Source organism: Bemisia tabaci, chromosome 10 (assembly GCF_918797505.1).
Source record: "Bemisia tabaci chromosome 10, PGI_BMITA_v3".
NCBI lineage: Eukaryota > Metazoa > Arthropoda > Insecta > Hemiptera > Aleyrodidae > Bemisia > Bemisia tabaci.
In genome coordinates, this window is record NC_092802.1 from 30,069,772 (window position 1) to 30,097,500 (window position 27,729).

At 39.6% G+C, this 27,729-nt stretch overlaps 1 protein-coding gene across 9 annotated transcripts; it reads left to right on the forward strand.

Annotated features, from left to right (window-relative positions):
• The first annotated feature begins 1,240 nt into the window (after positions 1-1,240).
• Positions 1,241-12,065, forward strand: LOC109030944 (uncharacterized). Of its 9 annotated transcripts, none has more exons than XM_072305045.1 (5): positions 1,575-3,188; positions 4,525-6,019; positions 7,879-8,075; positions 8,920-9,287; positions 11,286-12,065. In XM_072305045.1, the coding sequence occupies exons 4-5, from the start codon at positions 8,940-8,942 to the stop codon at positions 11,868-11,870; spliced, it is 933 nt and encodes a 310-aa protein (XP_072161146.1). In that variant the 5' UTR covers positions 1,575-3,188; positions 4,525-6,019; positions 7,879-8,075; positions 8,920-8,939; the 3' UTR covers positions 11,871-12,065. The 9 variants fall into 9 exon arrangements, with proteins under 9 accessions (XP_072161148.1, XP_018897736.2, XP_072161142.1 ...); XM_072305044.1 differs by having other exon boundaries at positions 1,576-3,188; positions 8,923-9,287; XM_072305046.1 differs by having other exon boundaries at positions 1,576-3,188; positions 5,946-6,019; positions 8,923-9,287.
• Positions 12,066-27,729: the final 15,664 nt, after the last annotated feature.

Below are 27,729 nucleotides of genomic sequence, written 5' to 3' on the forward strand. Positions count from 1 at the left end.
GGTGTATTTACTAAGAAAAGGGTAAAATTACCAAGAATTCAGGGTTCTATTTGATCCCAGTTTTTTCTTGGTAAAATTACCATTTATGGAATTGGTAATTTTACCGAGAATCTCGGTAAAATTATTGAACTTTCTCGGTAATTTTACTGGACCTTGGTAAAAACGCCAATATTTTTTATCGACTGTGGTAGAATTACCGAGATAAAATGGCAAGGTTACCGGGAATTGATTACCAATAAAAGTGGTATTCTTACCTGAAAAAAACAGTAAAAATACCGGTTTTTAGGTAAGCTTACCAGTCTGTCTTGGTAAAATTAGCAATAATTGGTAAAAAAGTGAGATGGTAAAGGTACCAGCGGACCGTGGTAAAAACGCCGAAAATTTGTTTTCAGTGCGCTAGTCAAAATTTAGAAGGAAACAAATGAGCTCGAAGTAGTAATGAAATTACTACGTAAATTTTCTCCTTTTGAAAATTCTAATTTGAGAACAAATATCGTCACCACCCGGCCAAAGTATCACAATTCACAAGATGGCGATTAGGAATTTCCGCGGCTATTTTACTTTGTTACAGAGAAATTGTGAAACGAAGCCGTCCGAAAATTTTACCGAATTTTCTATATGCTGCCAATAAAATTCAGTAAAATTTTCAAACGGATACAACCAACAATTTCTCAGTGAAAAAATAAAATGGTGAAATTTTCAAAAGTCGTGGTGAAATTGTTAAATTCTAATCTTCTATTACCTATTTTTCTTCCTCTTCGTCACCATCTACTTTTTCCATTTTTTTCTCTTCCTCCGCCTTTCTCACTTTGATGCTCCCTATGCAGAAAGCTGATTTTTCCAACGCATAAAAAAGTAGCTGATAATTGCAAAAATCCATCTTACATTGCAACGAGACTCAAGGTAACCACGTGTTACCGACCTAGCGGAGAGAAAGGTCAGATTTTTCTTCGAAGCAACACTCATTCAACACGTTGACAACAACGTGAGAGAGGGCGTGGCGACGAAGACGGAGGGGTGGGGGGCAAAGCCTACCCGGAAAACGATTGCGTTGGCTTGATTCATTAGGGTCGAACTGCAACAATGCTGGTAATGTCAAAATTTCGTGGCACCGAAGCCGGAGAGCTTAATGCTCGAAAAAAGGAGGCGTGGCAGGGGGAGACGGGAGGGGGGCGAGGGGGCGGGGAACTAATTGCAAAGATGGCAGGGCACGGTTCCATTTCATGCAGGCTGCACTTGAGTTATGAGTGCCGCGGTTGCTCGGGACATTACTTTATTAGCGCTAATATCCCTGGAAATTGACACTCTCGCTGCCAAGAAGTGGTGGGAAGAGCCCGGAGCCCCGGCGACGCGACGGTGAGAGCACCACAAATCTTCGCCGCGAACACCGAGAATCAGCCTTGATTGCGATTTATCGGGAGGAGTGAACCAGAAAAGAACGGGGTGCAGCCACCAAAGTGGTTTCGGGGGAGCGTGCCCGAAGCCAGAGTCATGAACCGCCACCACGCATGGAGGAAAGTACATGGAAGGTACAGTCGATCCGTTTAAGGTGAAATTGAATCAGTGAGAACGGAAACGCACCAACTCGAAAAAATGAAGATAATCAAGATACACACAAAACTGCTCGGAAGGTGAAGAGGTTAGTCTGAAAAAAAGATTTTTGGTGCCTAAAGACAAGTACTTGGGGACATTTTAAATGTCCAATTTGGAACGGATGCGATGACTTCAATGCCCTTTATGAAAATTCACTGCCTTTAGTGAAAAGTGAGCATTTCCGAGTAACCGAGTTGGTGCATATGTTTTCGTTCTCTATAATTGGTTCAATTATAGCAGGAGTAAGGAAACATCCAGATACGAAATATTTCTTTCTAGAATACAGCGGGCGTATTATTGAAATGTATAGGGAAAACGATAGAGAAAATGGTAGACGACACAGAAAAAGTGTTGGGGGTTATTCCCAAAAGTTGTGGCACTACCTCCATTTTTTTGATGATGTGCACATTTCCAATTAGTTTTGGTTGTGCCGTAACTCAAGCTGGGCTGGTACCGAAAAATTTGGATCAGTAATCCAAGTTATCGGGGTTTTACTACAGTTAATTGGAAACGTCCAAGTTGGGACTTAACCCCTACCTCTTTTTTGTCCGTGTAAGATGATTCAGAAACCTATAGCAATTCTGGTAGTTGAAGCGGGTGGATACAATAGACTAAAGGGTCTTTCGTAGTTCGGCGGAATTAACTCTGTTTGCGACATATTTCCTCCTCAAAAATTTCCCGACGTAGATACCACTTTTCGTGTTCGTTGGTTGTCCGTGTTGCATAACCAATAATTAAAGGCTGTCCGGTTTTCCTTCAGCCGATAGTGACGCGCATCGGGACCTATCGGGCTGTCGGCTAAATGCGACCCTTCGTGTTCAACGGTTGTCCGTGTTGCATTTGAAAAAATTGAAGGCTGTTCAACATTTTTCTCAGTTCATACAGAGACAAAGTACGTTGGAGCCTCCGCACTAACAATCTACGCAATTTAGAAGGTTAGCATTTGAATTCGGAAGTTAATGCTATTTGTAAAATCAGGTCTTTTCGACGATACTTATCATAATATGTACTGACATCTCATTTCTATAATCAAAAACTTGATACAGCCAATTGGTAAAGCGCAAATCGAGAGTTTCAAACTTTAAAAATCAACAAATACAGCAAACGAGCCTGACTATTGTATGCATCTCTCTTGTTTGTTCATTGCAAATGGCTCTTAGATGTGCATTCAGGTGTCATTCAGACACACAAACTATTATGTAAGCTGAATAACGTTTGGTTGAAGTTGTGACGAAACACCAATTCTTGCATCGAAATATAACTTTTATCGCCCGTTTTCGGATCACCAGGCTACATTTTGCCAGCGATTTGGAAGGACTTCGGTGAAATAAAATTTATCTTTCGGTTCTTTTCTTTTTACTGGAAGAAATGCCTTTTACGTGCCTTTTTTTCAAATTTAAACGTGTGCAGGGTGCCTGGTCTCGTAGGATCCGACCGCAGGCTTAGTATCTTAAAAAAAGTACTTAAAAGTTCAAAATTCGTTGAAAATCATATCGAAATAAACACGAAGCTCTCTAGGGACCCTTATGACTAATATTATGTGAATTAAATTTGTGTTCTATGTATAAAGCCTGACTTATTTGAATCTGAGATGAGTAAGTAATTTCAACATTAAATCCATTGCCTGAGCTATATTGAAATCTTTCTTATCGTATGCATTCTATATGTGTATGTATGAAATATCTCTTTAAATCTGCAATATTTGGAAAGCCTAGAGCTTAGACGTGCTGCACGAAAGCTACTCACTCGGAGCTTATCAAGGTTGTGGAATCCTCAAAGGTTTGATAACTTCTAATAACTTAAAGAAAAAGAAAAAAAAATGTTTTTGCACACTCTCTGTTTCCACATATTATTCTTCTTTTCCTACAAAAAGTGAGTTTATAGCTATTTTAGGTGCATCATTAATTTTAATTAGACTAGTCGATATTTAAAGGAAAACATTTTCTGATATAAAATGTGAAACCACAAGTTACTATAACTATGTCATGTCGGTAGAGTATATAGTCTCCGAAAATTGAGAGTTAAAGAAACGTTGCGTCGAAAATGTGAATACATTACTTTAGAACACTTTAATCCTAAGATGTCTTGAAGTAACCAACGGCTTAGTTGATTTCACTAAAACTTTGGTTGAGCAACCAAACCATTATTAGCTGACAGAGAAAAAGTAGGTGACCTAAAGGAACCAGAATTACCAACATTTTTGGTACAGCCCAAGATCGAAAACAAACGAACAAAGTGATCCCTGGCGTAGGAATATAAATATCTGAATCATTTCTGTTGCAGGATTAACATCATCAATACTATAAGCTTTTTAACCACTTGCATTTTCATTTTGTGTGAAAGTTCGTTCTGTCACTCTACGAGGCCGATTACCATTATATTTGCGGCTGTCGTCACATGATGTTCCCAATGTGAATTCGCTCTGTCCAGATTTGGAAACTTAACTTAGGGGCAGGGTGGCATGAAACGCAAGAAAGAAATGAAAGATTGGACATTTCAGTAAAATGTTTCATGAAATGTAACGCGGCTGTGAAATATTTCATATTTTTCAAGAGCTAGAATATGCAACCCGCACAAAAACACACAAAAATAGAAGAAAGTCACAATTTTCATATTTTGCAAAACATGAAAAGGAACCTGTATTTTTCAATATTATCTTTTATTCATCTTCATAAATTTCCGAAATTTCATTAAATATTTCACTTGAAATTTCAAGATTTTATATTTCATGAAACTTTGCCACCCCCTCAGGGTACCCGAATTGCAAACCTAAAGGGTTCAAAGTACCTCTGGGAGTTGGGATGCGTAGCAACCAGGGAGCGTACCCTCTACTTTTCCACAGTAAACCTTGATGGAAATAAGTCTCGATGCATGATTCCATGCAACCATGAAACCGCATCAGCCGCACTAGAGCCAACGTTCTTTTTGCAGCCGGCAAATTCCGTTTCATTTTACGAGAAAAAGAATTTCGGCGGGAAGAGATGCAACATACAGGTGAAGGGCTGCCAACCTATGTGTCAGGAATTGGACAACATGGCTTCGTCCGCAGATGGGAACGCGGTCTGTCTAAAAAAAATGTACGATGAGCCCAGCTGCAGTGGCGTTTATTGGGCGATTCGGGCGATTTGGGCGATTTGAAACTGGGCGGTGTCAGAAACTTCAAAGACCTTGCCAAGTCCCATTATCATTTCCTCCGTAAAGGACTGCTCAAATAAACCCGTTACGTTCTACGAGCTAAGCCGTAGGCAGAAGAAGAGTTGCAGTGTGCAGGTGCACGGCTGCCAATCTTTGTGTCCTGAATTGCATGATCTAGATAGATTCATGATGGGACAAATTACTTGCGATAAGCTGTGGTCAGGGCCCAAGTGCACAGGAGCCTCAAGGACCTATGATGCAGCATTCAACCCCTTCGTTAAGACAACTGACCCAATATTATCCATCGAAGACAGTACAAACACAGACGGTGATACATTTTTAACCAGATCCCTGAATCTTAAGCGACCTTAATCCTAAGAATCTTGAAGGTCAAAAATTGTTGATGTATCAAAATCCCTTGCTATGCGTTGCATCATGTGTGGTTACTGAGAACTGTCTTGATAGATACTTTCGTGTTCAAAATAAGTCTTCTTAAGGTCCGCGATCAGATCATTCATAAGTTTCGTCTAATAGCTGAATAAAGGAAACCGTAAGAACTTTTGAGACATCCTGTATTAAAGTTCCGATCATGATCACTCAAGGGTCAAAGTCATATAGCCAAAAATAGATTCTGATAGCTCGAGTGATACTTGAATCGATCATTTCAGACATAGCCATTTGTGTGCGTTTCCCTTGTTTACTATAATTTGAGGAAGTCCCTTAGATGTTCATCCAGGTGTTACACACGTAATATTTGGATGTATTTATGCTAAAAGGAACTATATGCATAGGGTTTGTGTGTAACATAGTTCCCATTAGTATAAATACTTCCATTTCCTGAACGAAATGACTTTTTGCCGGAGTCATAACGCAGCGCTAATTCACGCATTAAATGACAATATCAAACACTTAGGTAGACATCTGGGCAGGCAATTGATGCCCTAATGTTGCTCTCAAAAGTTAAGTGCTGCTTCAAATGAGTTTCGATCGGACCGATTTAGCTAAGAATTGTCTCTCTTTTCGATCGGTAGACTTCAATTTTGCGAAAAGTTTTGACGTTATAATGTTCTAATTTTGACTAATGGTTGACTAATGTAAATTTTGACTAACCACCCTCCCACTTTTATTGAATTTTCTGGAAAGGGATGTTACGAATAATTTCCGCTTATCTTAATTTTTATCAACGATAAAACCGCACAGCGTATATGGTCCCACAGGATCCAAACGTGGATGAAATTGAGAATTGCCAGTCAAGCTTTCGTTTTTCTCCGGAGACAAACAACCAATCCAAGTAAGTACTGTCGATCATTTGCCTCAGATGCTTGGTTTGGATGGATCTTCAGTTACATATGTGCCTCCGAATCGTAGAATTGGTGATTTAAATTTGAAGAAGACTTTTCTAATTGCTCTGAAATAAAGTGCACAATTTTTGTTCTGAAATTGCTAACAGTGTATAAATGCTCGGAGTCCAGGATGCCCATGAATATCGATTGAGAAGTTAATATGATGTACTAATTAAGATAGTTTAAAAATAAATTTTCTCTCTCATCGTTAAAATTCAATGAAAAAGTAGCATGGATGTTTATTTACGTATTTATTTTTTTATCATTTAATTTCACTACATTGCGTTTCTTAGTGTTCTTTAAAGTTGAATAAAAAGAGTTTGTTGATCTCAGCGAAAATAGAATTGTCCATGATGTGTGATTTGGGAATTTCACAAATGCAAACTGAAATAATAATATGGACAGGAAATAAAAAAAAAAAAACGTATAAATACATTGAAATGTCAAATTTAGCCGGCTATGCTATCAAATCAGGAAAAAAATGGCGATACATCGATCTAAAAGCCAAAATTGGCTTGGAGCCTCGGCTTATTTTTGGCTTGCACTCGATGTATCATCGGTTTTTTTTCCTTGTACAAACATCATAAATATGTGTAATCAGGTGGGACCATGGTCCGCTTAATAATACGTAAACAGAGGAGCGAGCAATGAAAGCCGTAACTTAGTACAAATTTGCATATTATTATGTTGCCATTCAAGTCTCCATGCTGCCATCCAGCAGAGCAAAAATTTCACCTCCCTATTATATTTTCCTCGTATTCAGTTTTATTCTTAAAATTCAAAAGCGTTTCAATCATTAAATTTGACTATAAATATCTCATATTTTGAAATCTGGCTATCGTTTTTGAAAGAATTTTGACGACCGCTCGGTTAATGAATCAGTTGTTCTCAAAAGGGAACAAGCCCATTTTTGAGTGAGCCTTGACTTACATAAAAGGACATACCAACTAAGACTCATCGAAGGATGGACCTATTCCCTTTTGAAAATAATTGATGCAAATATAAAGTCGCTCTCGTTTTGTAATACATTTGATCTACACTTTAACCTCATTTTGCAATTCAGAGCTTTTTTTAGTGTCTCCTCCTTCACATCGCCCATTTGCGTTAAGAAACTAATGACTCAAATTTTCTCTCTAAAATGAGCTAGAAATTGTAGTCCCTTATTGCAAACTATGGTCCATTCTAATAAGAGGGACGGTCTCACGGGGCACTGTTTGAGCAAACAGAAATAAAACGTAACTGAGGAAATGAAGGAACTGCGCATTGAATCAGAAAAATTGGCTACATTTGTTTAATCCGTAAATGTCTATATTATTTTCGGCGGTAAAACTACCAGACCACGTATATGCAAGCTGATTCTTGAAAATAATCGAAAATCAATAGACCAAAGTAAGATGGAGCGATTATGTTGCTTAAAATTAACCCTTTGTCGCATAGCGTTGCATGAAAGCAACAAATGTTTTCTTGGTTTCAAACCTCTGTGGCATTAAAGAGCGTCATAGCAGCACATGGTCTTTGGAGAGGATTAGAGGTCTGATCTCCAAAGTTTCCAAAAACAATTTCAATTGTAACTTCATATGTTCCTATAATCCTAAAAACACTTTACAGTGTAGATTTTTTCTCTGAAATCGGAGACTGACTCATGCAACAAAGGGTTAATTGATGGTTTCTATCGGCTATAAGGAGGAAATTGCTATTAGTTATAGTCTATTATTTACCTCATTTGTCCAAACGACCGCCCGTTTTCGCCATCGATCGCTATTTTTCACATGTTTTCCTTATCTACTGCTTCATCTGTAAATTTTAGGAATCAGCCGGCTGCTAAATCACACGTGTTACAGTAGAAATTTCCACTAGATGACGTCACATAAAAGTACATTTTATCAGTCTCAATCTATTTTCTCCAATTTCCTACATCAGAGAACAATTCCAAAAAATACCATGAGTTCAACAGATTAGCCACTTAAAGTAGGCTGCGGAATACTTGCAACGTCGCAATTTAAGGTATGATGTTTTTTACCTCACTGTCGGTGTGAAAAAAAAAAAAACATATCACCGGACGCGCGGTAGTGCATGAATTTCAGCGGTGATCTGATCCAAGCGATACTCTTCAAGGCGCTCTGAGCAACTATACCACCACGGAAGTATTGCACAGTATCAGACGCATTTGAAGGCGCACTAACGTACGCAAATTGGCTGATATCGTTTACCACCCATCACTGCGTAGACGGGAAACTTTAAGGGGCCTGTTGCACGCGAGAGATACAGCCACATAAATCGTCGCTTAGCTGACATAAGGGCGTAACCACACATTGAGATGAGCCCGGAAAAGCATTGAAACGTGTGAAGGACATGGTTCATTTCATAGTGCAGTTACGCTCTTATGCCAGGTAGGTGACGAAATATCCTCTGCACGGGTAAAAAATCACATGTCTGAATTCACTATTTGCCTGCGACATTGATACTGCTTGTTTACTTTTCAATTCATTTTTTTCATTTTCTCAATCAGAATGACATAACCAATGTTCATAATCTCAACATCATAGCTGCAAAAGCCAGCTGATGATAATATTGATTCCTAGTCAGAATGTTTGGGCACATTTTCTCCCTGGATTCTTTTCAGATCCGCTTCTGTTCGTTTGAAGATTCCTGCTCATGTTTCCTTTCCATTTTATAAAGAAACCGTGCAAATAGACTTTAATGAGCATTAAAGTAATATTTCTCATTACATCTTGGAAAAATATCGGCAAATTTTAGAGTTGTCATATTGGTTTAAAAATCCTCACTTATGAAGCAATAAAAACCTCTCGTTCCAATTCTGTGTTAAAACCCAGACGATTCTGTTCAGCAGGATATTCAAGGCCTGAAATGTCTCTCCTGCGCGAAAGATGTACAATAATACCAGCAGTCTTCTTCATTTTTGCCATCGCAATCTCACCCGTCTTTCCACAAACTGTAACGCTCTTCAAAGACAAGAACTTTAAACATCATCACTGTGACGTCCAGGTCCAAGGGTGCAAACCGGTTTGTGATGAATTGAAAAGCCAGGCTTCATCTCTACGAGGAAATGTCGACTGCGCCCACTTTTACCGACGGGAAGGATGCGCGAACTACATGGGTACCTGGAACTCGAGCATGGGACCACTTAAGAACTTTAAGCATACAGACGCTCAAGACTCAATCGTCTCTGTCGGGGATTGTAAACAACCAATTGGAGTAAGTACTAGCAGAAGCCAGGGTTCTACAGGCAGCGAAGTCCGCCACGATTGGTCGCTGATCCCATATGCGGCTTCTGCAACCGTTCGATCCAGAAGCGGACCCACCAATTTGGCAACACCGGATTTCCTCCATTTAAACCTATGCTAAATAATCGATTCTTGTTGTGGCACCTGGCCTCTCAAGAATCTATACATTTTCGTAGGTTTAAATGGGGAAAATACAGTGTTGCCAAATTGCTGGATCCGCCAATGGTTCGATCGGGTGTCATGATATTAATTTAATGACAGTGGCGAGGCACGAATGATCGATAATCGATCCCATTTGAAGCTGCGGTATCGAATCGATTATTATAAGGTGTTCGTACGCCCTGTGAATCGAATCTTTTCCATTGATTTAGATGGCGGATTATTCGATATATCGCAAAGCATCCCACGCCATCGGTTCACGGTATAAGCAGGTTTGAGATCATTACACTTGTTGATACCTGGAGGGTTGATTGACTCGTTGGTCAAAAATCGACAAATCAAAGTCTCCAGCGGGCCGATTACTGAAACTAATAGACAAAGCGATAGAAAGAGAAGACAAAATAGATATGGAGGGATCCTATAGGTGGAAGCGAGTGGTTGCAATGGACAAAGATGGTAGGTAATAGACTAAGTAACGGCAACCCACGAGGGACCCTATAGATAGTCCATCGTTTTCTTCCTTGGTCTATAGGAACCACGCATTTCAACCAATAGGATAGCTCCATATTCCCTATGTCTTATTTGTCTATAGCTTTGTCTATCAATTTCAATAATCGGCCCGCGGGTGCATCTATCACACTTGAAACAAAATCGGCTGAGCAGTTTTCAAGATCGAGAGCAAACGAACATGATTAACCCTAACTTTTTAGGTATGCAAATGGAATCGCTCATTTCGAAAAGTCACCAATTCTGATAAAAAATATTCTAAGGGACAAGAAAAACTACACAAAAGGTGGGAAAATATAACTTTTCCGTCGAGAACTTGTTTTCGGCAAACATCTTTACCTGCCACCTTTTTGAAATGAGCGCTCCAGTGAATTGCTTTTACAGGTAAGTATTTTTTGAATAAAATAAGGAAATCAAAATCAAAGCAATAGTCTTTTTTAAAGCTCTCAATATGGATATGACTCCATCGCTAGTTTTCATGCCACCACTGAATTGCACCGTACCACTGATGTCAGCGTCCTACCTGCAACCTTTTTTTTTAAACATAGATTTCATCAGTTCCTTACAAGATAGAATGGTGCCGGACAGCTGTCCCACCTTACGTTGGAAGAAGTATATTTGTATCAAGGCAGGTGCAATTAGACAGCTAAAGCTAGTGTATAATGGATCTTACATTTATAATCATTTACAATCATGTGTTGAATTTCATCACTAATGTCACCGTCCTTTGTCTAGCCCGTGACGTATAGACGTAAATGGACGTACTTCTGTCAAACGGAACTATATGCATTAAGACATGAGCCCTGAGACCCATAAGACTATATGCATAACAGCACAGGAAAAAAAAAACACATTGGATCTAGAGCACAGATTCTTAAAAACATCGACAAGAAAAAGTACTCTTGATTCGATCAGAATCTAGCTTAAATAAAGAACCAAGCCTCTCAATTTAAGCGGATTTCGTTTTGATTCGAGCAAAATTCCGATTGAATCAAAAGTATTTTTTCTTGTCAATGTTTTCAAGGGTCTGGACTCTTCTAGATCCAATGTGTTTTTTTCCAGTGAGGGCTCACGTCATAATGCACATAGTTCCGTTCGGCTGAAATATGTCCGAATGGCATGAGAGAGGGAACGAAGACAGGAATTTGGAAATGGGTTGATCAAATATTACTTTATCTTTTATTACACTTATCTTTTTCCCGTTTGTGACATCCATTAGCTGCGTTGTCCCAACTCTCTCTACCAAGGGACTCGACATCAGACTGCACCACTGATGCCCAAGTTTTTTTTCTTTTTTTTGCAGCAGGAGAATTCCGTCACATTTTACGAGCATAAGGACTATCGCGGGAGGAGTTGCACCATTCAGGTGAAGGGCTGCCAACCTATGTGTCAGGAGCTGGTCAAGCGAGCTTCTTCAGCGGAAGGAAACGCCGCTTGCCTCCGGGCGTACAGGGATCCCGACTGTCAGAACTACGCAGGCGATCTACATAATTTGAAACAGGGCGGATTCTGGAACTTCAAGGAAACAAGCCTCCAGAATTACCAGGATTCTATCTCCTCCGTCAGTGACTGTTCGAACAGTACCATCACATTCTACGAATTATATTTTCGACATGGAAAGAAATGCACCATACGTTTAAACGGCTGCCAACCGATGTGCCCTGAACTACATAATACAGTCAAGTCCGTGTCAGGACTAGTCACTTGCGTCCACATGTACAAAGGGCCAAACTGTACGGATTTTATAGGAACCGTAAATTCAGCCTATTTCCGATTTTTTAGGACAACTTACACCGTAGCTTCCGTCGAGGACTGTGGAGCCAGAGACGCTGATAAATCATTAACCAGACCCTTGAATCTCCGGCGACCGCTCAACGATCATCCGTAGAAACCATTTCAAAAGATTATTTGTCCTCCGAAATAAGTCCGGTCATAGTTTAAAGCCGTAATGCTCTTACCCTGGACCGTAACAGATGGGCTCCTCCAACATTCCTCCTAAACTTTTGTTTACGAAAGTGAGTTTTGATAAAAACGACAAATTTGTAAATGTACTGAAAAAAAAATTCTCGGCGTTTTTACCAAGGTCCGTTTGTACCTTTACCATCTCACTTTTTTACCAATTATTGGTAATTTTACCAAGACAGACTGGTAAGCTTACCTAAATACCGGTATTTTTACTGTTTTTTTCAAGTAAGAGTACCACTTTTATTGGTAATCAATTCCCGGTAACTTTGCCATTTTATCTCGGTAATTCTACCACAGTCGATAAAAAATATTGGTGTTTTCACCAAGGTCCAGTTAAATTATCGAGAAAGTTCAATAATTTTACCGAGATTTCTCCGAAAATTACCAATTCCATAAATGGTAATTTTACCAAAAAAAAACTGGGATCAAATAGAACCCTGAATTCTTGGTAATTTTACCCTTTTCTTAGTAAATACTCTGAGATTTTTTTTCAGTGTGGAATCAAGAGTACGGACAAAGAGAAATTCAATATTTCATGAAAACTAGGACGTATTTCTATCAAACAGAAGTATGTGCAGAGGGAAAGATGAGGTGTCCTCATTCTTGCTCGGACCATAAGAATGAATGGGGAATATAGCGCGCCAGTGACGTCAGCGGCAACGACGAGAGAAACGACGATCGGGAAGGCGACGCGGCCGGCATGCTGCCAGCTGCAGCGCAGAACGCGCAATGGCGCCTACAAACCTAAGGGGATACTTCACGCATTGCGCCATGCGTGATGTATCCCCTTAGGTTTGTAGGCGCGAATGTGGACTTAGCGCTGGCGCGGATCAGTCCTTTCCAGGACTGTGTGAACACAGACGGTGATAAATTAACTACCAAACCTCTGAATATCAGGCGACCGACAGTCAGAAAGGCCTGAATCTGAGACCATCAATGGCCAAAAGCAGATAAAACAATGTCTCGATCAACCTCATTGACTGAAAGATCGGCACGTGGACTCACTGAGGGTGGCTTTAAATAATTATTTTTTGTCCAAGATAAGTCCTCTTAAAGTCCGCAATGGAATCCCCCCCCCCTCTCCTGACCAAAACCAGATGATTGATTTTATTGAAATTTCTCATAAAATTTGGGAGTAAAATTTAGTACGATATTAGACCGGGGAATTGAGCGGGGTCAGACCGGGCGAGTACAAATAAGGAAAACCTCAAATTGATTCCATTGTCAAACCTTCATACTTTGAAAAATGTGGCAAAACTTCTACTCTAAATGTATTTTTTTGCGTGTTATCAACTGAGGCTTAGATATGTAAGAGTTCTTAAAAACTCTCGTTTTATATATTGTATGGAATATAATAAAATTTTCAATACACACAAAAGCCAGAATTGTTTCTTCTATCGTTTGATTGAATGAGCAGCTGGAAGTTGTACGTCCGGGTAAAATAAATTAGCCTGTAAGAAGCTTTGTTAATAAGCTTGCAGCTTGTTACCTTAAAAGTTCAATCCAATAATGCTGACCACCAGGCAACATCATATCGTCACGTTTCGGCAAGTACCACAAGTACCACGTTCGTCAAAATATCACAAGTGACACGCACGACGTTTCAAAATGTCCGCCGCAATTTTTTTTTTTTTTTTTTTTTTTTTTTTTTATTTACAGAGAAATTGATCCAGGAAGCTGTCCGAAAACTTATCAATTCATTTCAATTTTATGCAATTCGATAAAATGATTTGCAGATCTGTTGAATTTTTTGTAAGCAACTGGAATCCATCCGCAAAAATTATTCGAAAAAATAATCATTTTCATTCAAAGAAACACTTTCTCTTCATGCTCTCCTCTCCTCTTCCAGTGATGAAATACTTGTGCATGACACACGGATAGGTTAAAATATGGAGCTTTTTCGTTCCATGAGAATGCAAAGGATTAAACATGTTTCTCTCCTTAGACGTAAATATCTGATTAATTGAATGTTCTCCCTTGAAAGAAATTAAAATCGCTCTCATGGAATATGTTACAATTTAGATCAATACTATTGAATTCCTCTATTTGAATTTTTCTTCAATCATATTGAATTAGATTAGATTTACCGACTGGATTAGTTGCAAACTGTAGGTAAAGCAAAAACACAAGTTGAAATGACTTCAATTTGCCTAAAAACTGGGCATTGAGTCGAAAGCGCCTAAATGATTTCGAATTAATTCAAAGAACACTGCTTCTACGCCATATTTTCGTTTACTCTATTTTCTTTAATATTTTAGTCAGCAAAAACAATTTAACATCGTCTGAGTTTCTGAAACACTACGATTGAGATACATATTTATCCTTTAATTATGGTAAAAACCGGGCAGAAAGTCAAGAATAATGACGCTTCCAATTAGTCCTAGTTTTCTGCTGATTTTAGCATGGTATAAGCCAGATCAAGGTTTTGTTTCTCTTGTAACCCGGCATTTTAAAAGTTTCCGTAACCACTGGACAATACAAATGTTATTATCATAGGTAGAAGTTGATTTCAGTAGTTTCCGTTGCGCGAATGGTGTTCTACATGAAATTTTTATGTCATTAGAATCATGTATCATCTGAGTGCTGAAATTCGCACCTTGTTTAATGGTCTATTCAATCTAAAAAAGCGAACATAGAGAACATTCCTAACCTTCCTCAGAACGAATGGAGAGACGAGGCAACGTTGGAATGCTCATATGCGTCGAAACACAGCGCGAGTTTGAATAATTGCGCCGAACACGGTGCGGTCGTCGTCAAACTCATATCAGCGCCTGCAAGACTGAGTGAATACTTCTCGCATTGCACCAAACGCAATACGAGAGTTATTTGCGATGACTGTTCGACTACGGGCACAGGCACATTGCCGCTAGCTGGATTTAAAGGCGTACCACACCGTGAAGATGACTCGACACTCGACCGCGTTCCCTTCCCTGGCTCACGCGGCGCTGAAGACACCATTAAACTAGGATTACGTGTCAGCATTCATGACACTATGCACTGAGTTATACCATTAGTAAAGGGAAAATATGTATCCTCATTGTATTAATTCAGAAACTCGGATGATATTAATTTTTTTTAACATAAAAAGAAAATAGAAAGAACGAAAATATTGCGTTAAAATTTTCTATGCTTACATTTGAGTTCAAAAATAAGACATAAAAAAGTGGTGCATAACGTTGGAATTCGAGTTTTTTTTTATTTCTTTATTTTTTATTTTCGTAGAATTGTTTCTTTGTCTACGGACTTATCTATCGATTTAAATAATCAGCCCGCAGTGGCTTTTCAGAGTATTCGAAATTACCGTGTCTGTGGGCGAGGATGCGCATAGATGTGCACCAAGTTTATCCGTCAAGGTTACCAAGAAAAATAAACTTCGGCCGGATATGCTTGGAAATTTTTCCTCTGAGATCTTTATACACCTAATCATACTCTTAGCTCTGTATTGTTGCTTGTCTGTCGGTTTTAAGGTTTTTTTTCTTTATTGCCCTCCGCGCCTCTATCGAGCGCCATAATCTTCGAACCTAAAAGTCTATTTAGTTTCACAATCAGGCACCTCTGTGGTATAAATTCTGGTGCTTTTTTCCTTGTATGTTTTCGCGTTTTATTTGTCGACTCAAAAATTTCAGGTACCTAAAAATAGATTGAGGTACTTCGCGCAATGCCTGAATCGATCATTTTAGACAGGAAAAAAAAAACAACCAAAAGATAGGTCTCAGTTATTAATGTGCATTTCGCTTGTTTGCTAATTTCAGCAAGGCCCTTAGAGGTACATTTAAGTGTTAACTCACACACGTAATATTTCGCGAATGGAATGACGTTCGCTCCAAGTCATAACAGAGAATCAATGTATGCATCAAATGGCATGATAAAACACGGAAGCAGTCTTCGGGGTGGTCAATTGATGCCCTCATGCGGTTCTTAATAGTTCGGTGCTAGTTCAAGTGCGTTTTGATTGGTTCAATTCAAATTAAAATAGTATCTTTTCTTATGGCTAGACTTCAGTTGTACGAAACTTTTCAAAAAATGTCCCACGAATCAAATTCGGCTTCTTATTTTTATCCTTTTGATTTAACGTGCACATTAAAGTGTGCGACTAATGGAATTGTCATTTTTGCAGCCGGAAAATACCGTAACGTTTTATCAACACAAGAACTTTGGTGGACAAAGCTGCAGCCTGGTGGTGAATGGCTGCACACGTATGTGTCCGAATTTGGAAAAGCAAGCTTCGTCCGTGGAAGGAAATGCCGTCTGCCTCAAAACTTACTCAGATTCCAACTGCAACGACTATGTGGGTGATGTATTCGATTTGAAGCTGGGTGGCTACACAAACTTCAAGGAATTCCCTGCAGCTTCTTTCGCCAGTTTACAAGACAAAATTTCCTCCGTCAAACCTTGTTCGAACACTACCGTTACATTCTTCGAGCTAAGCCATAAGCGTGGGAAGAGTTGCACCTTACAATTGAAAGGCTGCCAACCAATGTGCCCTGAATTGAATAATCGAGCTAAGTCTATCTCTGGACAAACGACTTGCGTCAAGATGTGGTCAGAACCTGGTTGCAAAGGAACTTCGAACAACTGGAGTGCGTTCACCGATACTTCTTCTAAGAATGCTGAGAACGTAGCGTCTTTTGAGGACTGTATGACCACAGACGGTGATAAATCAACTACCAAACCTCTGAATATCAGGAGGCCGACAACTGGAGGGGCCTGAATCTAAAACTTGTGGCCAAAAGTAGATAAATTAAGTCTCGATCACCCCCTCTCTTATACACATATTGTCGCACTTGGACTCGCCGGGGGTGTTTTAAAACAATAATATTGTGTCCAAGATAAGTCTTCTCACAGTCCGCAATGGACCCCCCCCCCTTCCCAATGAAAACCAGATGATTGATTTAATTAAAATTTCTCATAAAAAGTTGGGAGTAACATTTAGTATAATATAGACTTTTATGTGAGCGGAATCAGACCGGGTTAGTATAAATAAGGAAAATCTCATATTGATACCATTGTATACCCTTCATACTTCGAAAAATGCGGGAAAACTGTTACTCCAAATGTATTATTTTCCGTGTAATCAACTGAAACGTAGATATGTAAGAGTTCGTAAAAACTCACGTTTTAAAATGTTGTATGGAATATAATAAAACTTTCAATGATTAATATAAGTGTTCAATTTGACTCACGTAGGGCTTTGTTTCTCTTGTGACCGGGCATTTAAATGTTTCCGAAACCACTGGACAATAAAAATGTTAATATCGTAGGTACTAGTTGATTTCAGTAGATTCCGTTGCGCGAATGGTGTTCTACATGCAATTTTTATGTCATTGGAATCATGCATCAGAGTGCTTAAATTCGCACCTTGTTGAATGGTCTATTCAATCTAATAAAGCGAACTTAGAGAACATTCCTAACCTTTCTCAGAAAGAATGGAGAAACGAGGCAACGTTGGAATGCTCCCACGGCGTCGAAACACAACGCGAGTTTGAATAATCGCGCCAAACACGGTGCGGTCGCCGCCAAACTCATATCAGCGCCTGCAAGATTGAGTGAATACTTCTCGCATTGCACCAAACGCAATGCGAGAGTTATTTCCGATGACTATTCGACTACGGGTACAAGCAAATTGCCGCTAGCTGGATTGAAGGCGTACCACACCGTGAAGATGACTCGACACTCGACCGCGTTTCCTTCCCTGGCTCGCGCGGCGCTGAAGACACCATTAAACTAGGATTACGTGTCAGCATTCATGACACTATGCACTGATTTACACCATGAGTAAAGGGAAAATATGTATCCTCATTGTATCAATTCAGAAATATTCGGATGATATTAAATTTTTTTTTGTTCGTTTTTTTTTTTTTGGTACATAAAAAGAAAATAGGAAGAACGAAAATATCGCGTCGAAACTTTCGATGATTATATTTGAGTTCAAAAATAAGACATGAAAAATGGTGCATGATGTTGGAATTAGAGATAAATACTTTCTTTTTCGAGCGCTCCCATCGGCTTTTGAATCTATTTATCTCTGAGATAATAGTAAGACATAATTGCTCTACGATTTTTACGTGTAGTATCACAAGCGCCATGTGACGTTTGAAACGTTTCTCCGCAATTTTATTTTTTTACAGAGGGGTTGTTCAACGAAGCTGTCCGAAAATTTCACTGAATTGCTGAATGTGCTGTTGATAATATGCAGTGAAATTCTCAAACAGATTCATCCGACCATTTCTCTGTAAAAAGGAATGGCGGCGGAAAGTTTGAAACGTCGCATGGCGCTTGCAATAGCCCAGCCGGAGGATGACGAATCGTGGGGTATATAAAAATGTACCGATATTCCCGAACATATGCCCGAAAACATTCCCGGGAATGTCAAGTGCCCGTAACTGGAGCATAGAAACTGAAGGGTAAAGTATCGGTTAATACCGAGTTAAGAACGTACCGATACTCACCGAAAACATCTCGGGAAAGCCTCCAGCGGGCTGATTATTAACATCTATAGACAAAAGTATAGACAGAGTAGACATACGGTAAATGAAGCAATCCTATAGTGGAAGCGGGTGGATGCAATTGAAAAGATGGTAAGTAATAGACTAACTAACGGCAACCTCTTAATAGACCACCATTTTCCGCCTCAGTCTATAAGAGCCGCCCGTTTCAACCAATAGGGTTGCTCCAGGGTTCCTATGTCTTCTTTGTCTATGGATTTATCTATCAATTTCAATAATCAGCCCGCAGGTGGCCTTTCAGAGTATTCGAGATTACCGTGTCTGTGGGCGAGGATGCGCATATATGTGTACCTAGTTTATCTGTAAAAATTTCCAAGAAAAATAAACGTCGGCCGAATATGCCGTATATTGACATCGATAGACAAAGCTATAAGTAGAGTAGACATACGGTAAATGAAGCAATCCTATTAGTGGAAGCGGGCAGATGCAATGGAAAAGGTGGTTAGTGATAGAATAACTAACGGCAACCGACGAGAAACCTTTAGACAGACCATCATTATCCGCCTTAGTCTATAACAGCCACCTGTTTCGTCCAATAGAATTGCTTCATGGTCCCTTTGTCTTCTTTGCCTACGGCTTTATCTACCTATTTCAATAATCATACCGCAATGGCTTTTCATAGTATTCGAGATTACTGAGTCTGCGGGTGAGGGTGTGTGTACGTGTGTTTATCTAGTTCCTCCGTCAAAATTTCCCAGAAAAATAAACTTCAGCCGGAAAAGCGTGGGAAATTCTCCACTGAAATCTCTACCTTCACCTAGAAGTCTATTTAGTTTCACAATCAGGCACCTCTGTAGCATAAATGATCGTGCTCTTTTCCTTGTATTCATTCGTTTTTCATTATTTTGTCGGCTCGAAAATTTCGTGCAACTAAAAATGGATCAAGTTAGTTGGAGCAATGCGTGTTCGATCATTTTCGACGGTAAAAAAAGCAAACAAAAAGATAGGTCTCAGCTATTTATGTGTATTTATCTTGTTTGCTAATTTTTGCAAGTCCCTTACATGTACATTTAGGTGTTTACTTAGACACGCATAACATTTCTCGAATGGATTGACGTTCGCTCCAAGTCATAACGGAACACCAATTTATGAATCGAATGGCATTATAAAACATGGAAGCAGTCATCGGAGAAGTCAATTGATGCCCTCGTGCGGTTTTTCATAGTTCGGTGCTAGTTTAAGTGGGTTTCGATCAGTTCAGTTCAAATTAAAATAGTCTCTTTTCTCATGGCCAGACTTAAATTGTACGAAAATTTTCAACAAATGTCCCGCGAATTAAATTCGGCCTCTTATTTTTATCCCATCTTCAGAGGAAGTATGCAAGTGCAAGCAAGGCACGCTACTCATTGAAATTTTAATCGACCTTAAAATTGCACAGCGTGCATGATCTTGGAAGATCCTACGGCGGACGAATTTGGGGATTACCTTTCAAGACAATCGTTTCCCCGTAGAACTGCGAATAACCGATTCACGTGAGTGATGCCAACATTTTCCCGCAAAGGTTCTGTTCGGAAATATATTTGTTGCCTATCTGCATCCGAATAAACGCATGCGTGATTCCTAATTTTTGGAGGACTTTTTTGCTGAGACCGTCAATGCGGACTTGGCAGCCAAGCGGATTTACTGAAACTAAAAGTTCTGCCATTTGAACTGGAAGTTCAGTTTTTTTCGCAAAAAGGACTTGAAAGTAAAATATTCATTACTGCTCTTATCAAAATAAATCAAAAACCCCCTAACGAGTCCGAAAAATGAAAATATGAATTGTTTTCGTTTTCTACCCATGTATTGACGGTGTAAGTCGGCAATCACATAACTTGGTTTGCGATGTCGCAGACTTTCTATCATACTTCATTTTTTACACCGTAAACTACTCAACGGCAGTTCTTTAAAACTGCCGTGATTTTTCTTCTCTGTGCGAAGAAAATTCTGCAAAAACTTCGAGGAATGATGTCAATTCGTTCTCCTTCGAAAAAATAACATAGAGGCGAAGATTTTCAGACACTGCAAACGAGTTATGTGATTGCCGACTTACACCGTCCGATATTCTATTTTATGATTCTACCCTATCGCAATCCTTGGACACTCAGTTGTCCAAATTTCATTCATTCATCTAAGATTAATTCATAACCACGCACATTTTTCTCGTTGACGTACAAAACATAACAGCCGTCTTCTCATTGCATTCTGCCACTCTACGAAACCTAGCTGCCGCAGACCACAATACCAGTGGCGTATCGCGCTTCGCGATTTATCGATTTTTATGCAATTTAAACCTATAGAAAAGGATCGATAAACAGGGTGTTCGCAGCGAACACCTTAATGGTCGATTCTTTACCATAGGTTCAAATGACAGAACAATCGATACATCGCATTTCACGCCACGCCAGTGCACAATACTGTCGTGCTGAGGAAAAACGCCGTAAAATCATTCGCATGTTACTGCATTTCCTCTTAGAGAATATTTATTTTTGAAGACAGTTATAAATATTTTCCATCGAAATTTTCAGACAATTTAGATCAAATTGCAAAAAAAATTCCCTGACTATCGGAGGAAATTTATGCATGAATATTTTCGAAATTTCGTGATTTTTTCAAAAGAAATTTGGCAACGCTTAAAGGCTCATACGACGTTTTTTTCTTAGCACGGCAGAATACATGATCCTCCTGAGGCTATTCACGATGACACCCTCATTTCTTGTAAGAAGACCAGTGGCGTGAACAATCGATTATCGATATTTCCCCATTTGAAGCTATAGTGAAGAATCGATTATGAAGGAGTTCGTTACGAACACTCTGTTTATCGATTCTTTTCCATAGGTTTAAATGGCAGATTAATCGATGTATCGCAAAGCACGCCACGCCACTAATGAAGACCCCTCATCCTTTTACTGAGCGTCCCTTTCTTCCTCTCTTAGAAGGAACCCTATATCAGCTTTGGCGGATCCAGCGAATTGGCAACATTGCATTTCTCCATTTAAACCAATGAAAATTTATCGATTCGTGGAGGGGCCAGGTGCTCCGACAAAAATCGATTATTTAACTTAGGTTTAAATGGAGGGAATCCGGGGTTGCCAAATTACTGCATCCGCCTCTGCCTATCAAGTCGCCACCCTGTATTTAAATTGCTTATAGCTCAAAGTTTATCAACGTTTTTCCCTTATTTCATAGCATAGCGAGCTAAATTTGGCATTCTAATAAACTCTGTAATAAAATCTGATATTATTCTCTCAACAGGTGACAAAGAAACAACTTAAATCATTCCTTCTATCAACAGGTAACTGAAGGCCTGAAATGTTGACTGTGCGCGAAGGCTACACAGCATCTTCAGCGGTCATCTTCATTTTCTCCTTGGCAATTGCACCGGTTTTTTTACAAACTGTAACGCTTTTCAAAGACAAGAATTTCGGTGGCACCAATTGCAGCCTCCAAGTCCAAGGGTGCCAGCCGGTTTGTGAGGGATTTAAAAATCTGGCTTCATCGATACAAGGAACCGCTGACTGTGCTCATTTCTACCGACGAGAGAACTGCAAAGGGTACATGGGCACCTGGTACTCGAAGGCGGGCAAAATTGAAAACTTTAAGAAAACGGACGCCCAAGACGCAATTGTGTCTGTTGGAGACTGCAAGCAACCGATTGTAAGTACTGTTAAGTACTGTTAAGTACTGCAGCCTGATGATTGAAATGTTTTGTTTGTCGGATCGACATAGATGACATAGGTTAAAAGGCGGAGCGTGATTGGTCGGCTATGTCTTATCGCTGCTTTGTCGTGCCTTTGTCCGGTGGAATGATCGACAAGCTAACAGCACCTTTTAAGTTTCCGACAGTATGTCGATCATTCCACCTGACAAAGGCACGATAAAGCAGCGATAAGACATAGCCAACCAATCACGCTCCGCCTTTTAACCTATGTCATCTATGTCGATCCGACAAACAAGAAATTTCAATAATCGCCCCGCTGATTGTAAGTACTGTTAAGTACTGATTGTAAGTACTGTTAAGTGCTGCTTGTAAGTACGAAGTTGAACGCGAGAAGTCCACCACGCGTCTAGGTGTGATGGTTTTAAATCCATCTGCTGCCACAGACGTTTGAGATGCGAATGCTTCTGTTGGAACGGCAGAGGTTTGATATTTAAATTTGATAGACAAAGCGATGGAAAATAAGACGAAGGAAAAACTAAGCGATCTTTTTGGTTGAAACGGGTAATTCCTTCGAAGTAAGGGGGAGGTAATGATGGACTAACTAAGAGGTCTCTCATTGGTTGCATTTAGCTGGTCTATTACTTGGTCCTAGCTGCTTGATATAACGACAACCACGCACTTCCATCAAGAGAATCCTTTATATTTTTTTGTCGTCTTTTTCTATCACTTTATCTATCATAACTTCAATAATGAGGTTGTAGGTATGTTCAGAATCATTGCACGCAGTCGAATTTCTGCGGCCAATTTTGCGTCGCGCACTGCTTGTGAATAGAGCTGTAGCTCAATTCATACCCATTGCCAGAATATAGCTGCCATGTAACCGAAAAAGGCAAAAATTACAAAAACGAAATTTTGAGGTTATATGGATCCAATTATGTGTTCGAACGGAATCTTATTGAAAGAAACATTCGTCTTTTGTATAATTGTCAACGATATCCACGTTGTCATATACCGGCAATTTCTAGTTAGATTATGGCGCATGTTCTTCAATAAATAAGAAATTACCGTTTTTGCTGTGCTCAAATTTCGAATTTCATTCCCGCTCACAAAAAAACCAAAGTCTACTACAGACAAATCGAGTACAACACTAATTTTGGTATATGTCATGATGGAAAAAACGTCTTGGCACCAAAACGAGACCCATGTTGACGTTATAGGGACAATGAGCATGTGGTCCTTTCTCCACCACCAATCTACAGTTTTAATACCGTTATCAAAGATCGAAAGCAAACGAGCAAACGAACAAAAGAGCAAACTTTTTATGCATTGCTTAAGCGCGTTGGTGTGATTTTCTCAAAAACTTTCAAATTACACGGAGAAGAAACTTCGGAAAAGAGCCTGAAGCTCAGGTCCTACACGGAGGAAAAACTTCGTGCATGGGACCCGAAGTTGAGGTCATATGGATCTCTGAAGTTTTCTGATCACGCATCCGAAAATTTGAGGTCGAGCTGCCGAAGTTCGGGTCAGACATCGAGGCACTTCGGTATGGACCGGAGTACTTCAGATGTGTGACCCGAACCCTTCGATATATATCGAAGTACTTCAGATGTCTGACCCGAACGTCGGCTGCTGGACCTCAAGTTTTTAGATACGTGATCCGAAAACTTCAGAGATTCATATGACCTCAACTTCGGGTCTCACGCACGAAGTTTTTTTCTCCGTGTATGAATGTTTGAAGTTTTTGGATCGTGCTTTGGAAAATTTGGGTCACACATTTGAAGTATACTTATGTACTATCGCACTTACTCCATAAAAGTTTCAACGTGTGTGCTGAAGTACTGCAAACACGTTGCTCCTTTGATGTGAGGTCGTATCTCGATTTCCTCATGAGCCCCAGAAAGTGAAGATTTATAAGTAAAATGGAGCTCACATGGAAATTAAGAAACTCGCTTCAAGTTAGAGAGGCGACAACATGTGATCCGTTTTTAGGCGGCTGGACCTCAAGTTTACTGCTGCACAATCCGCAAAACTTCAAAGATCCTCAGACCTTAACTTGGGTCTTACTCGCGAAGTTTTTTTCTCCATAAAGAACAGCCCCGTTCTTTTGACTTAATGTGCTCACTTAAGTTATCGTTCCCACCACGAAGTAACGTTACTACATTTCAGCGTTGCCAAATTTACTCGCGCACTGTTTTACCGGGAGAGTATTGGAAATTTCTAACCAAAAATTTTACCGAATTTTCTTCTAATCTCGAGCAAAAATCAGACATATTTTCGACGAAAATGGACCACTAGACAAGGTACGAATTTAAGCATTCTGATACATGTATTTTAACCAGAATTTCACGTAGAACACGATTCGCGCAACGAAAATTACTGAAACCAACTTCAAACAGAGATATTAACATTTTTATTTTACATTGGTTAAGAGGAATTTGAACTGCCCGCTCACAAGAAACTCAAAGCTCTACGTGAGTCAAATCGCGCACTACAACGGTTTCAGCAATCTTCTCAATCGAGCAGTGTTCATTTCCCACCATGCGTTTTTTAAACTATAAGTAATTTGCTATAGTTGAGCCAAAGTGTCAAAATTGAGGCTGCCAGATTTTTTATCGCAGAGACGTTCATGATAACGTTTAGCGGGCGATGTGAATCATGTAGATCATTGAGTTTTCATGAGCGGGTGGTTTCAATTCACGCACCAAGAAGCATTAAATATCTTCGAAAGGAGTTGATTTCGGTAATTTTCGTTGTGCACATCGTGTTTTACGTGAAATTTTGCTGAAGAAACATGTATCAGAATGCTGAAATTCGTACCTTGTCTAGTGGTCCATTGCGCAGTTATATTATTGTAAAAAATTAAATTTTTCGAGTCAAGTTTACAACCTTGCAATTGAGTTACGTTCCTTCGCCAGGGACGCGATGAAGTGTACTACTGTTATCACTGTTATTTTTGCAGCCGGAGAATACCGTAACGTTTTATCAGCATAAGAACTTTGGTGGAAAAAGCTGCAGCCTGGTGGTGAACGGCTGCACTAAAATGTGTCCGGAATTGGAGAAGCAAGCTTCGTCCGTGGAAGGGAACGCCGTTTGCCTCAAAGTATACAAAGATTCCAACTGCAACGACGCAACTTACGTGGGCGACGTATTCGATTTGAAACTGGGTGGCTACACAAACTTCAAGGAATTCCCTGCTTACGCCAATTTGCAAGACACAATTTACTCCGTCGAACCTTGTTCGAACACTACCGTTACGTTCTTCGAGCAAAACCTTTTGCGTGGGACGAATTGCACCATTCAGATGAGAGCAGGCTGCCAGAATTTGTGCCCTGAGTTGAATAATAATTTCAGGTCCTTCGCCGGACAAACTGATTGTGTCAAGATGTGGACAGAGGCCAATTGCAAAGGAAGATCGAACAACTACCCTACTTTCCCCCCTGCCAATAGTCGCTTTGGCTGGACGGCAGCCTCCGTCGAGGACTGTGTCGCCACCGACGGCGATAAATCTTTAACCAGACCCCTGAATGTCAGGAGACCGACGACTGGACTGGCCTGAATCTGAAACCTATAGCCAAAACCAAAAAATAATATCTCGATCAACCAATCTTTGATACAAATCACGCGTGCAATCTTTGATCACGTGCACTGAAAAAAAAAATCTCGGTGTATTTACAAAGAAAAGGGTAAAATTACCAAGAATTCAGGGTTCTATTTGATCCCAGGTTTTTCTTGGTAAAATTACCATTTATGGAATTGGTAATTTTACCGAGAAATCTCGGTAAAATTATTGGACTTTCTCGGTAATTTTACTGGATCTTGGTAAAAACGCCAATATTTTCTATCGACTGTGGTAGAATTACCGAGATAAAATGGCATAGTTACCGGGAATTGATTACCAATAAAAGTGGTATTCTTACCTGAAAAAAACAGTAAAAATACCGGTTTTTAGGTAAGCTTACCAGTCTGTCTTGGTAAAATTACCAGGAATTGGTAAAAAAATGAAATGGTAAAGGTACCAACGGACCTTCGTAAAAACGCCGAGAATTTTATTTCAGTGTTTGATACAAATCACGCTTTGATCACGTGGACTCATTGAATGCGTTTTAAAACCATAATTTTAAGTCCATGCAAGATGAGTCCTCTTATCGTTGGCAATGGAATTCTCCCCCTCCCTTCACCATCAAAATCAGATGATTGATTTATTTGAAATATCTCATAAAATTTGGGAGTAAAATTTAGAATAATATTACACTGAAAAAAAAATGATTGCTAATTCACTGATTTAGGGTGGAGCAAAATTAACTTCACTTCGTAAAGCTTTCTTATCCGTGCACGGTGTTGAATCAAGTGAACGACTAGCACGAATTGCTACACCGATTTGCTACATCTGCGCGCCTTCATGCAGTTAATCTTGCATCGAGTGGCTTGGAAGTGTAACTGCATTTTTTGGTATTGGTACTTTGCGAACAGTAAAAATAGCTCAATAGTTAGGCTGAAATAGCGGAATTCACGTAAAAATATCGAAATTCACGGAAGAATAACTAAAAAGGTAACAGACGTAGATTTTCAGAGAGCAAAATCACCCACACGCGTGTGTGTAAGTTAGCTGAAATTTGTGTAGCGATTTTACCTGCATGGTTTGCACGTTCGTTTTTTAGCTACACCATGCCATGAAATACCCGCGTTCAAGGCAAATTCAGCAATATTTTTTTTCAGTGTATAGCCAAAACCAAAAATAATATTTCGATCAACCAATATTTGATACAAATCACGCGTGCAATCTCTGATCACGTGGATTCATTGAGTTTGATACAAATCACGCGTGCAATCTCTGATCACGTGGATTCATTGAGTTTGATACAAATCACGCGTGCAATCTCTGATCACGTGGATTCATTGAGTTTGATACAAATCACGCGTGCAATCTCTGATCACGTGGATTCATTGAGTTTGATACAAATCACGCGTGCAATCTCTGATCACGTGGATTCATTGAGGGCGTTTTAAAACCATAATTTTAAGTCCATGCAAGATGAGTCCTCTTAACGTCGGCAATGGAATTCTCCCCCTCCCTTCACCATCAAAATCAGATGATTGATTTATTTGAAATTTCTCATAAAATTTGGGAGTAAAATTTAGAATAATATTAGATATTTGTGAGCGGAGTCTGTCCGGGTGAGTGCAAATAAGGAACATCTCAATTCGATACTATTATATACCCTTCATACTTCGAAATATGTGGCAAAACTGTTGCTCCAAATGCAGTATTTTAAGAGAATTTCTTTTTGAAACGAATATCGGCACCGACGAGCTGATTGTTGAAATTGATGGACAAAGCTATAGACAATGGAGACATGGGGAGTATGGAGCTATCCTATTGGTCGAAATTTGTGGTTGTTACAAACCAAGGCGGTAAATGACGGACTAACTAAAGGGTCCCACATTGGTTGCCATTAATTAGTCCTTTACCTACCTATTTTGTCCATTTCACCCATTCGCATCGACCAATATAAGCCTTCTTATCAACTTTGTCTTCTTTGTCAACGAATTTCAACAATCAGCCCTCTGGGCTCAACGAGAGCGGCTTTTTAAGATTATTTTTTGACCATAGTAAGTCCTCTCATAGTCCTTAAATC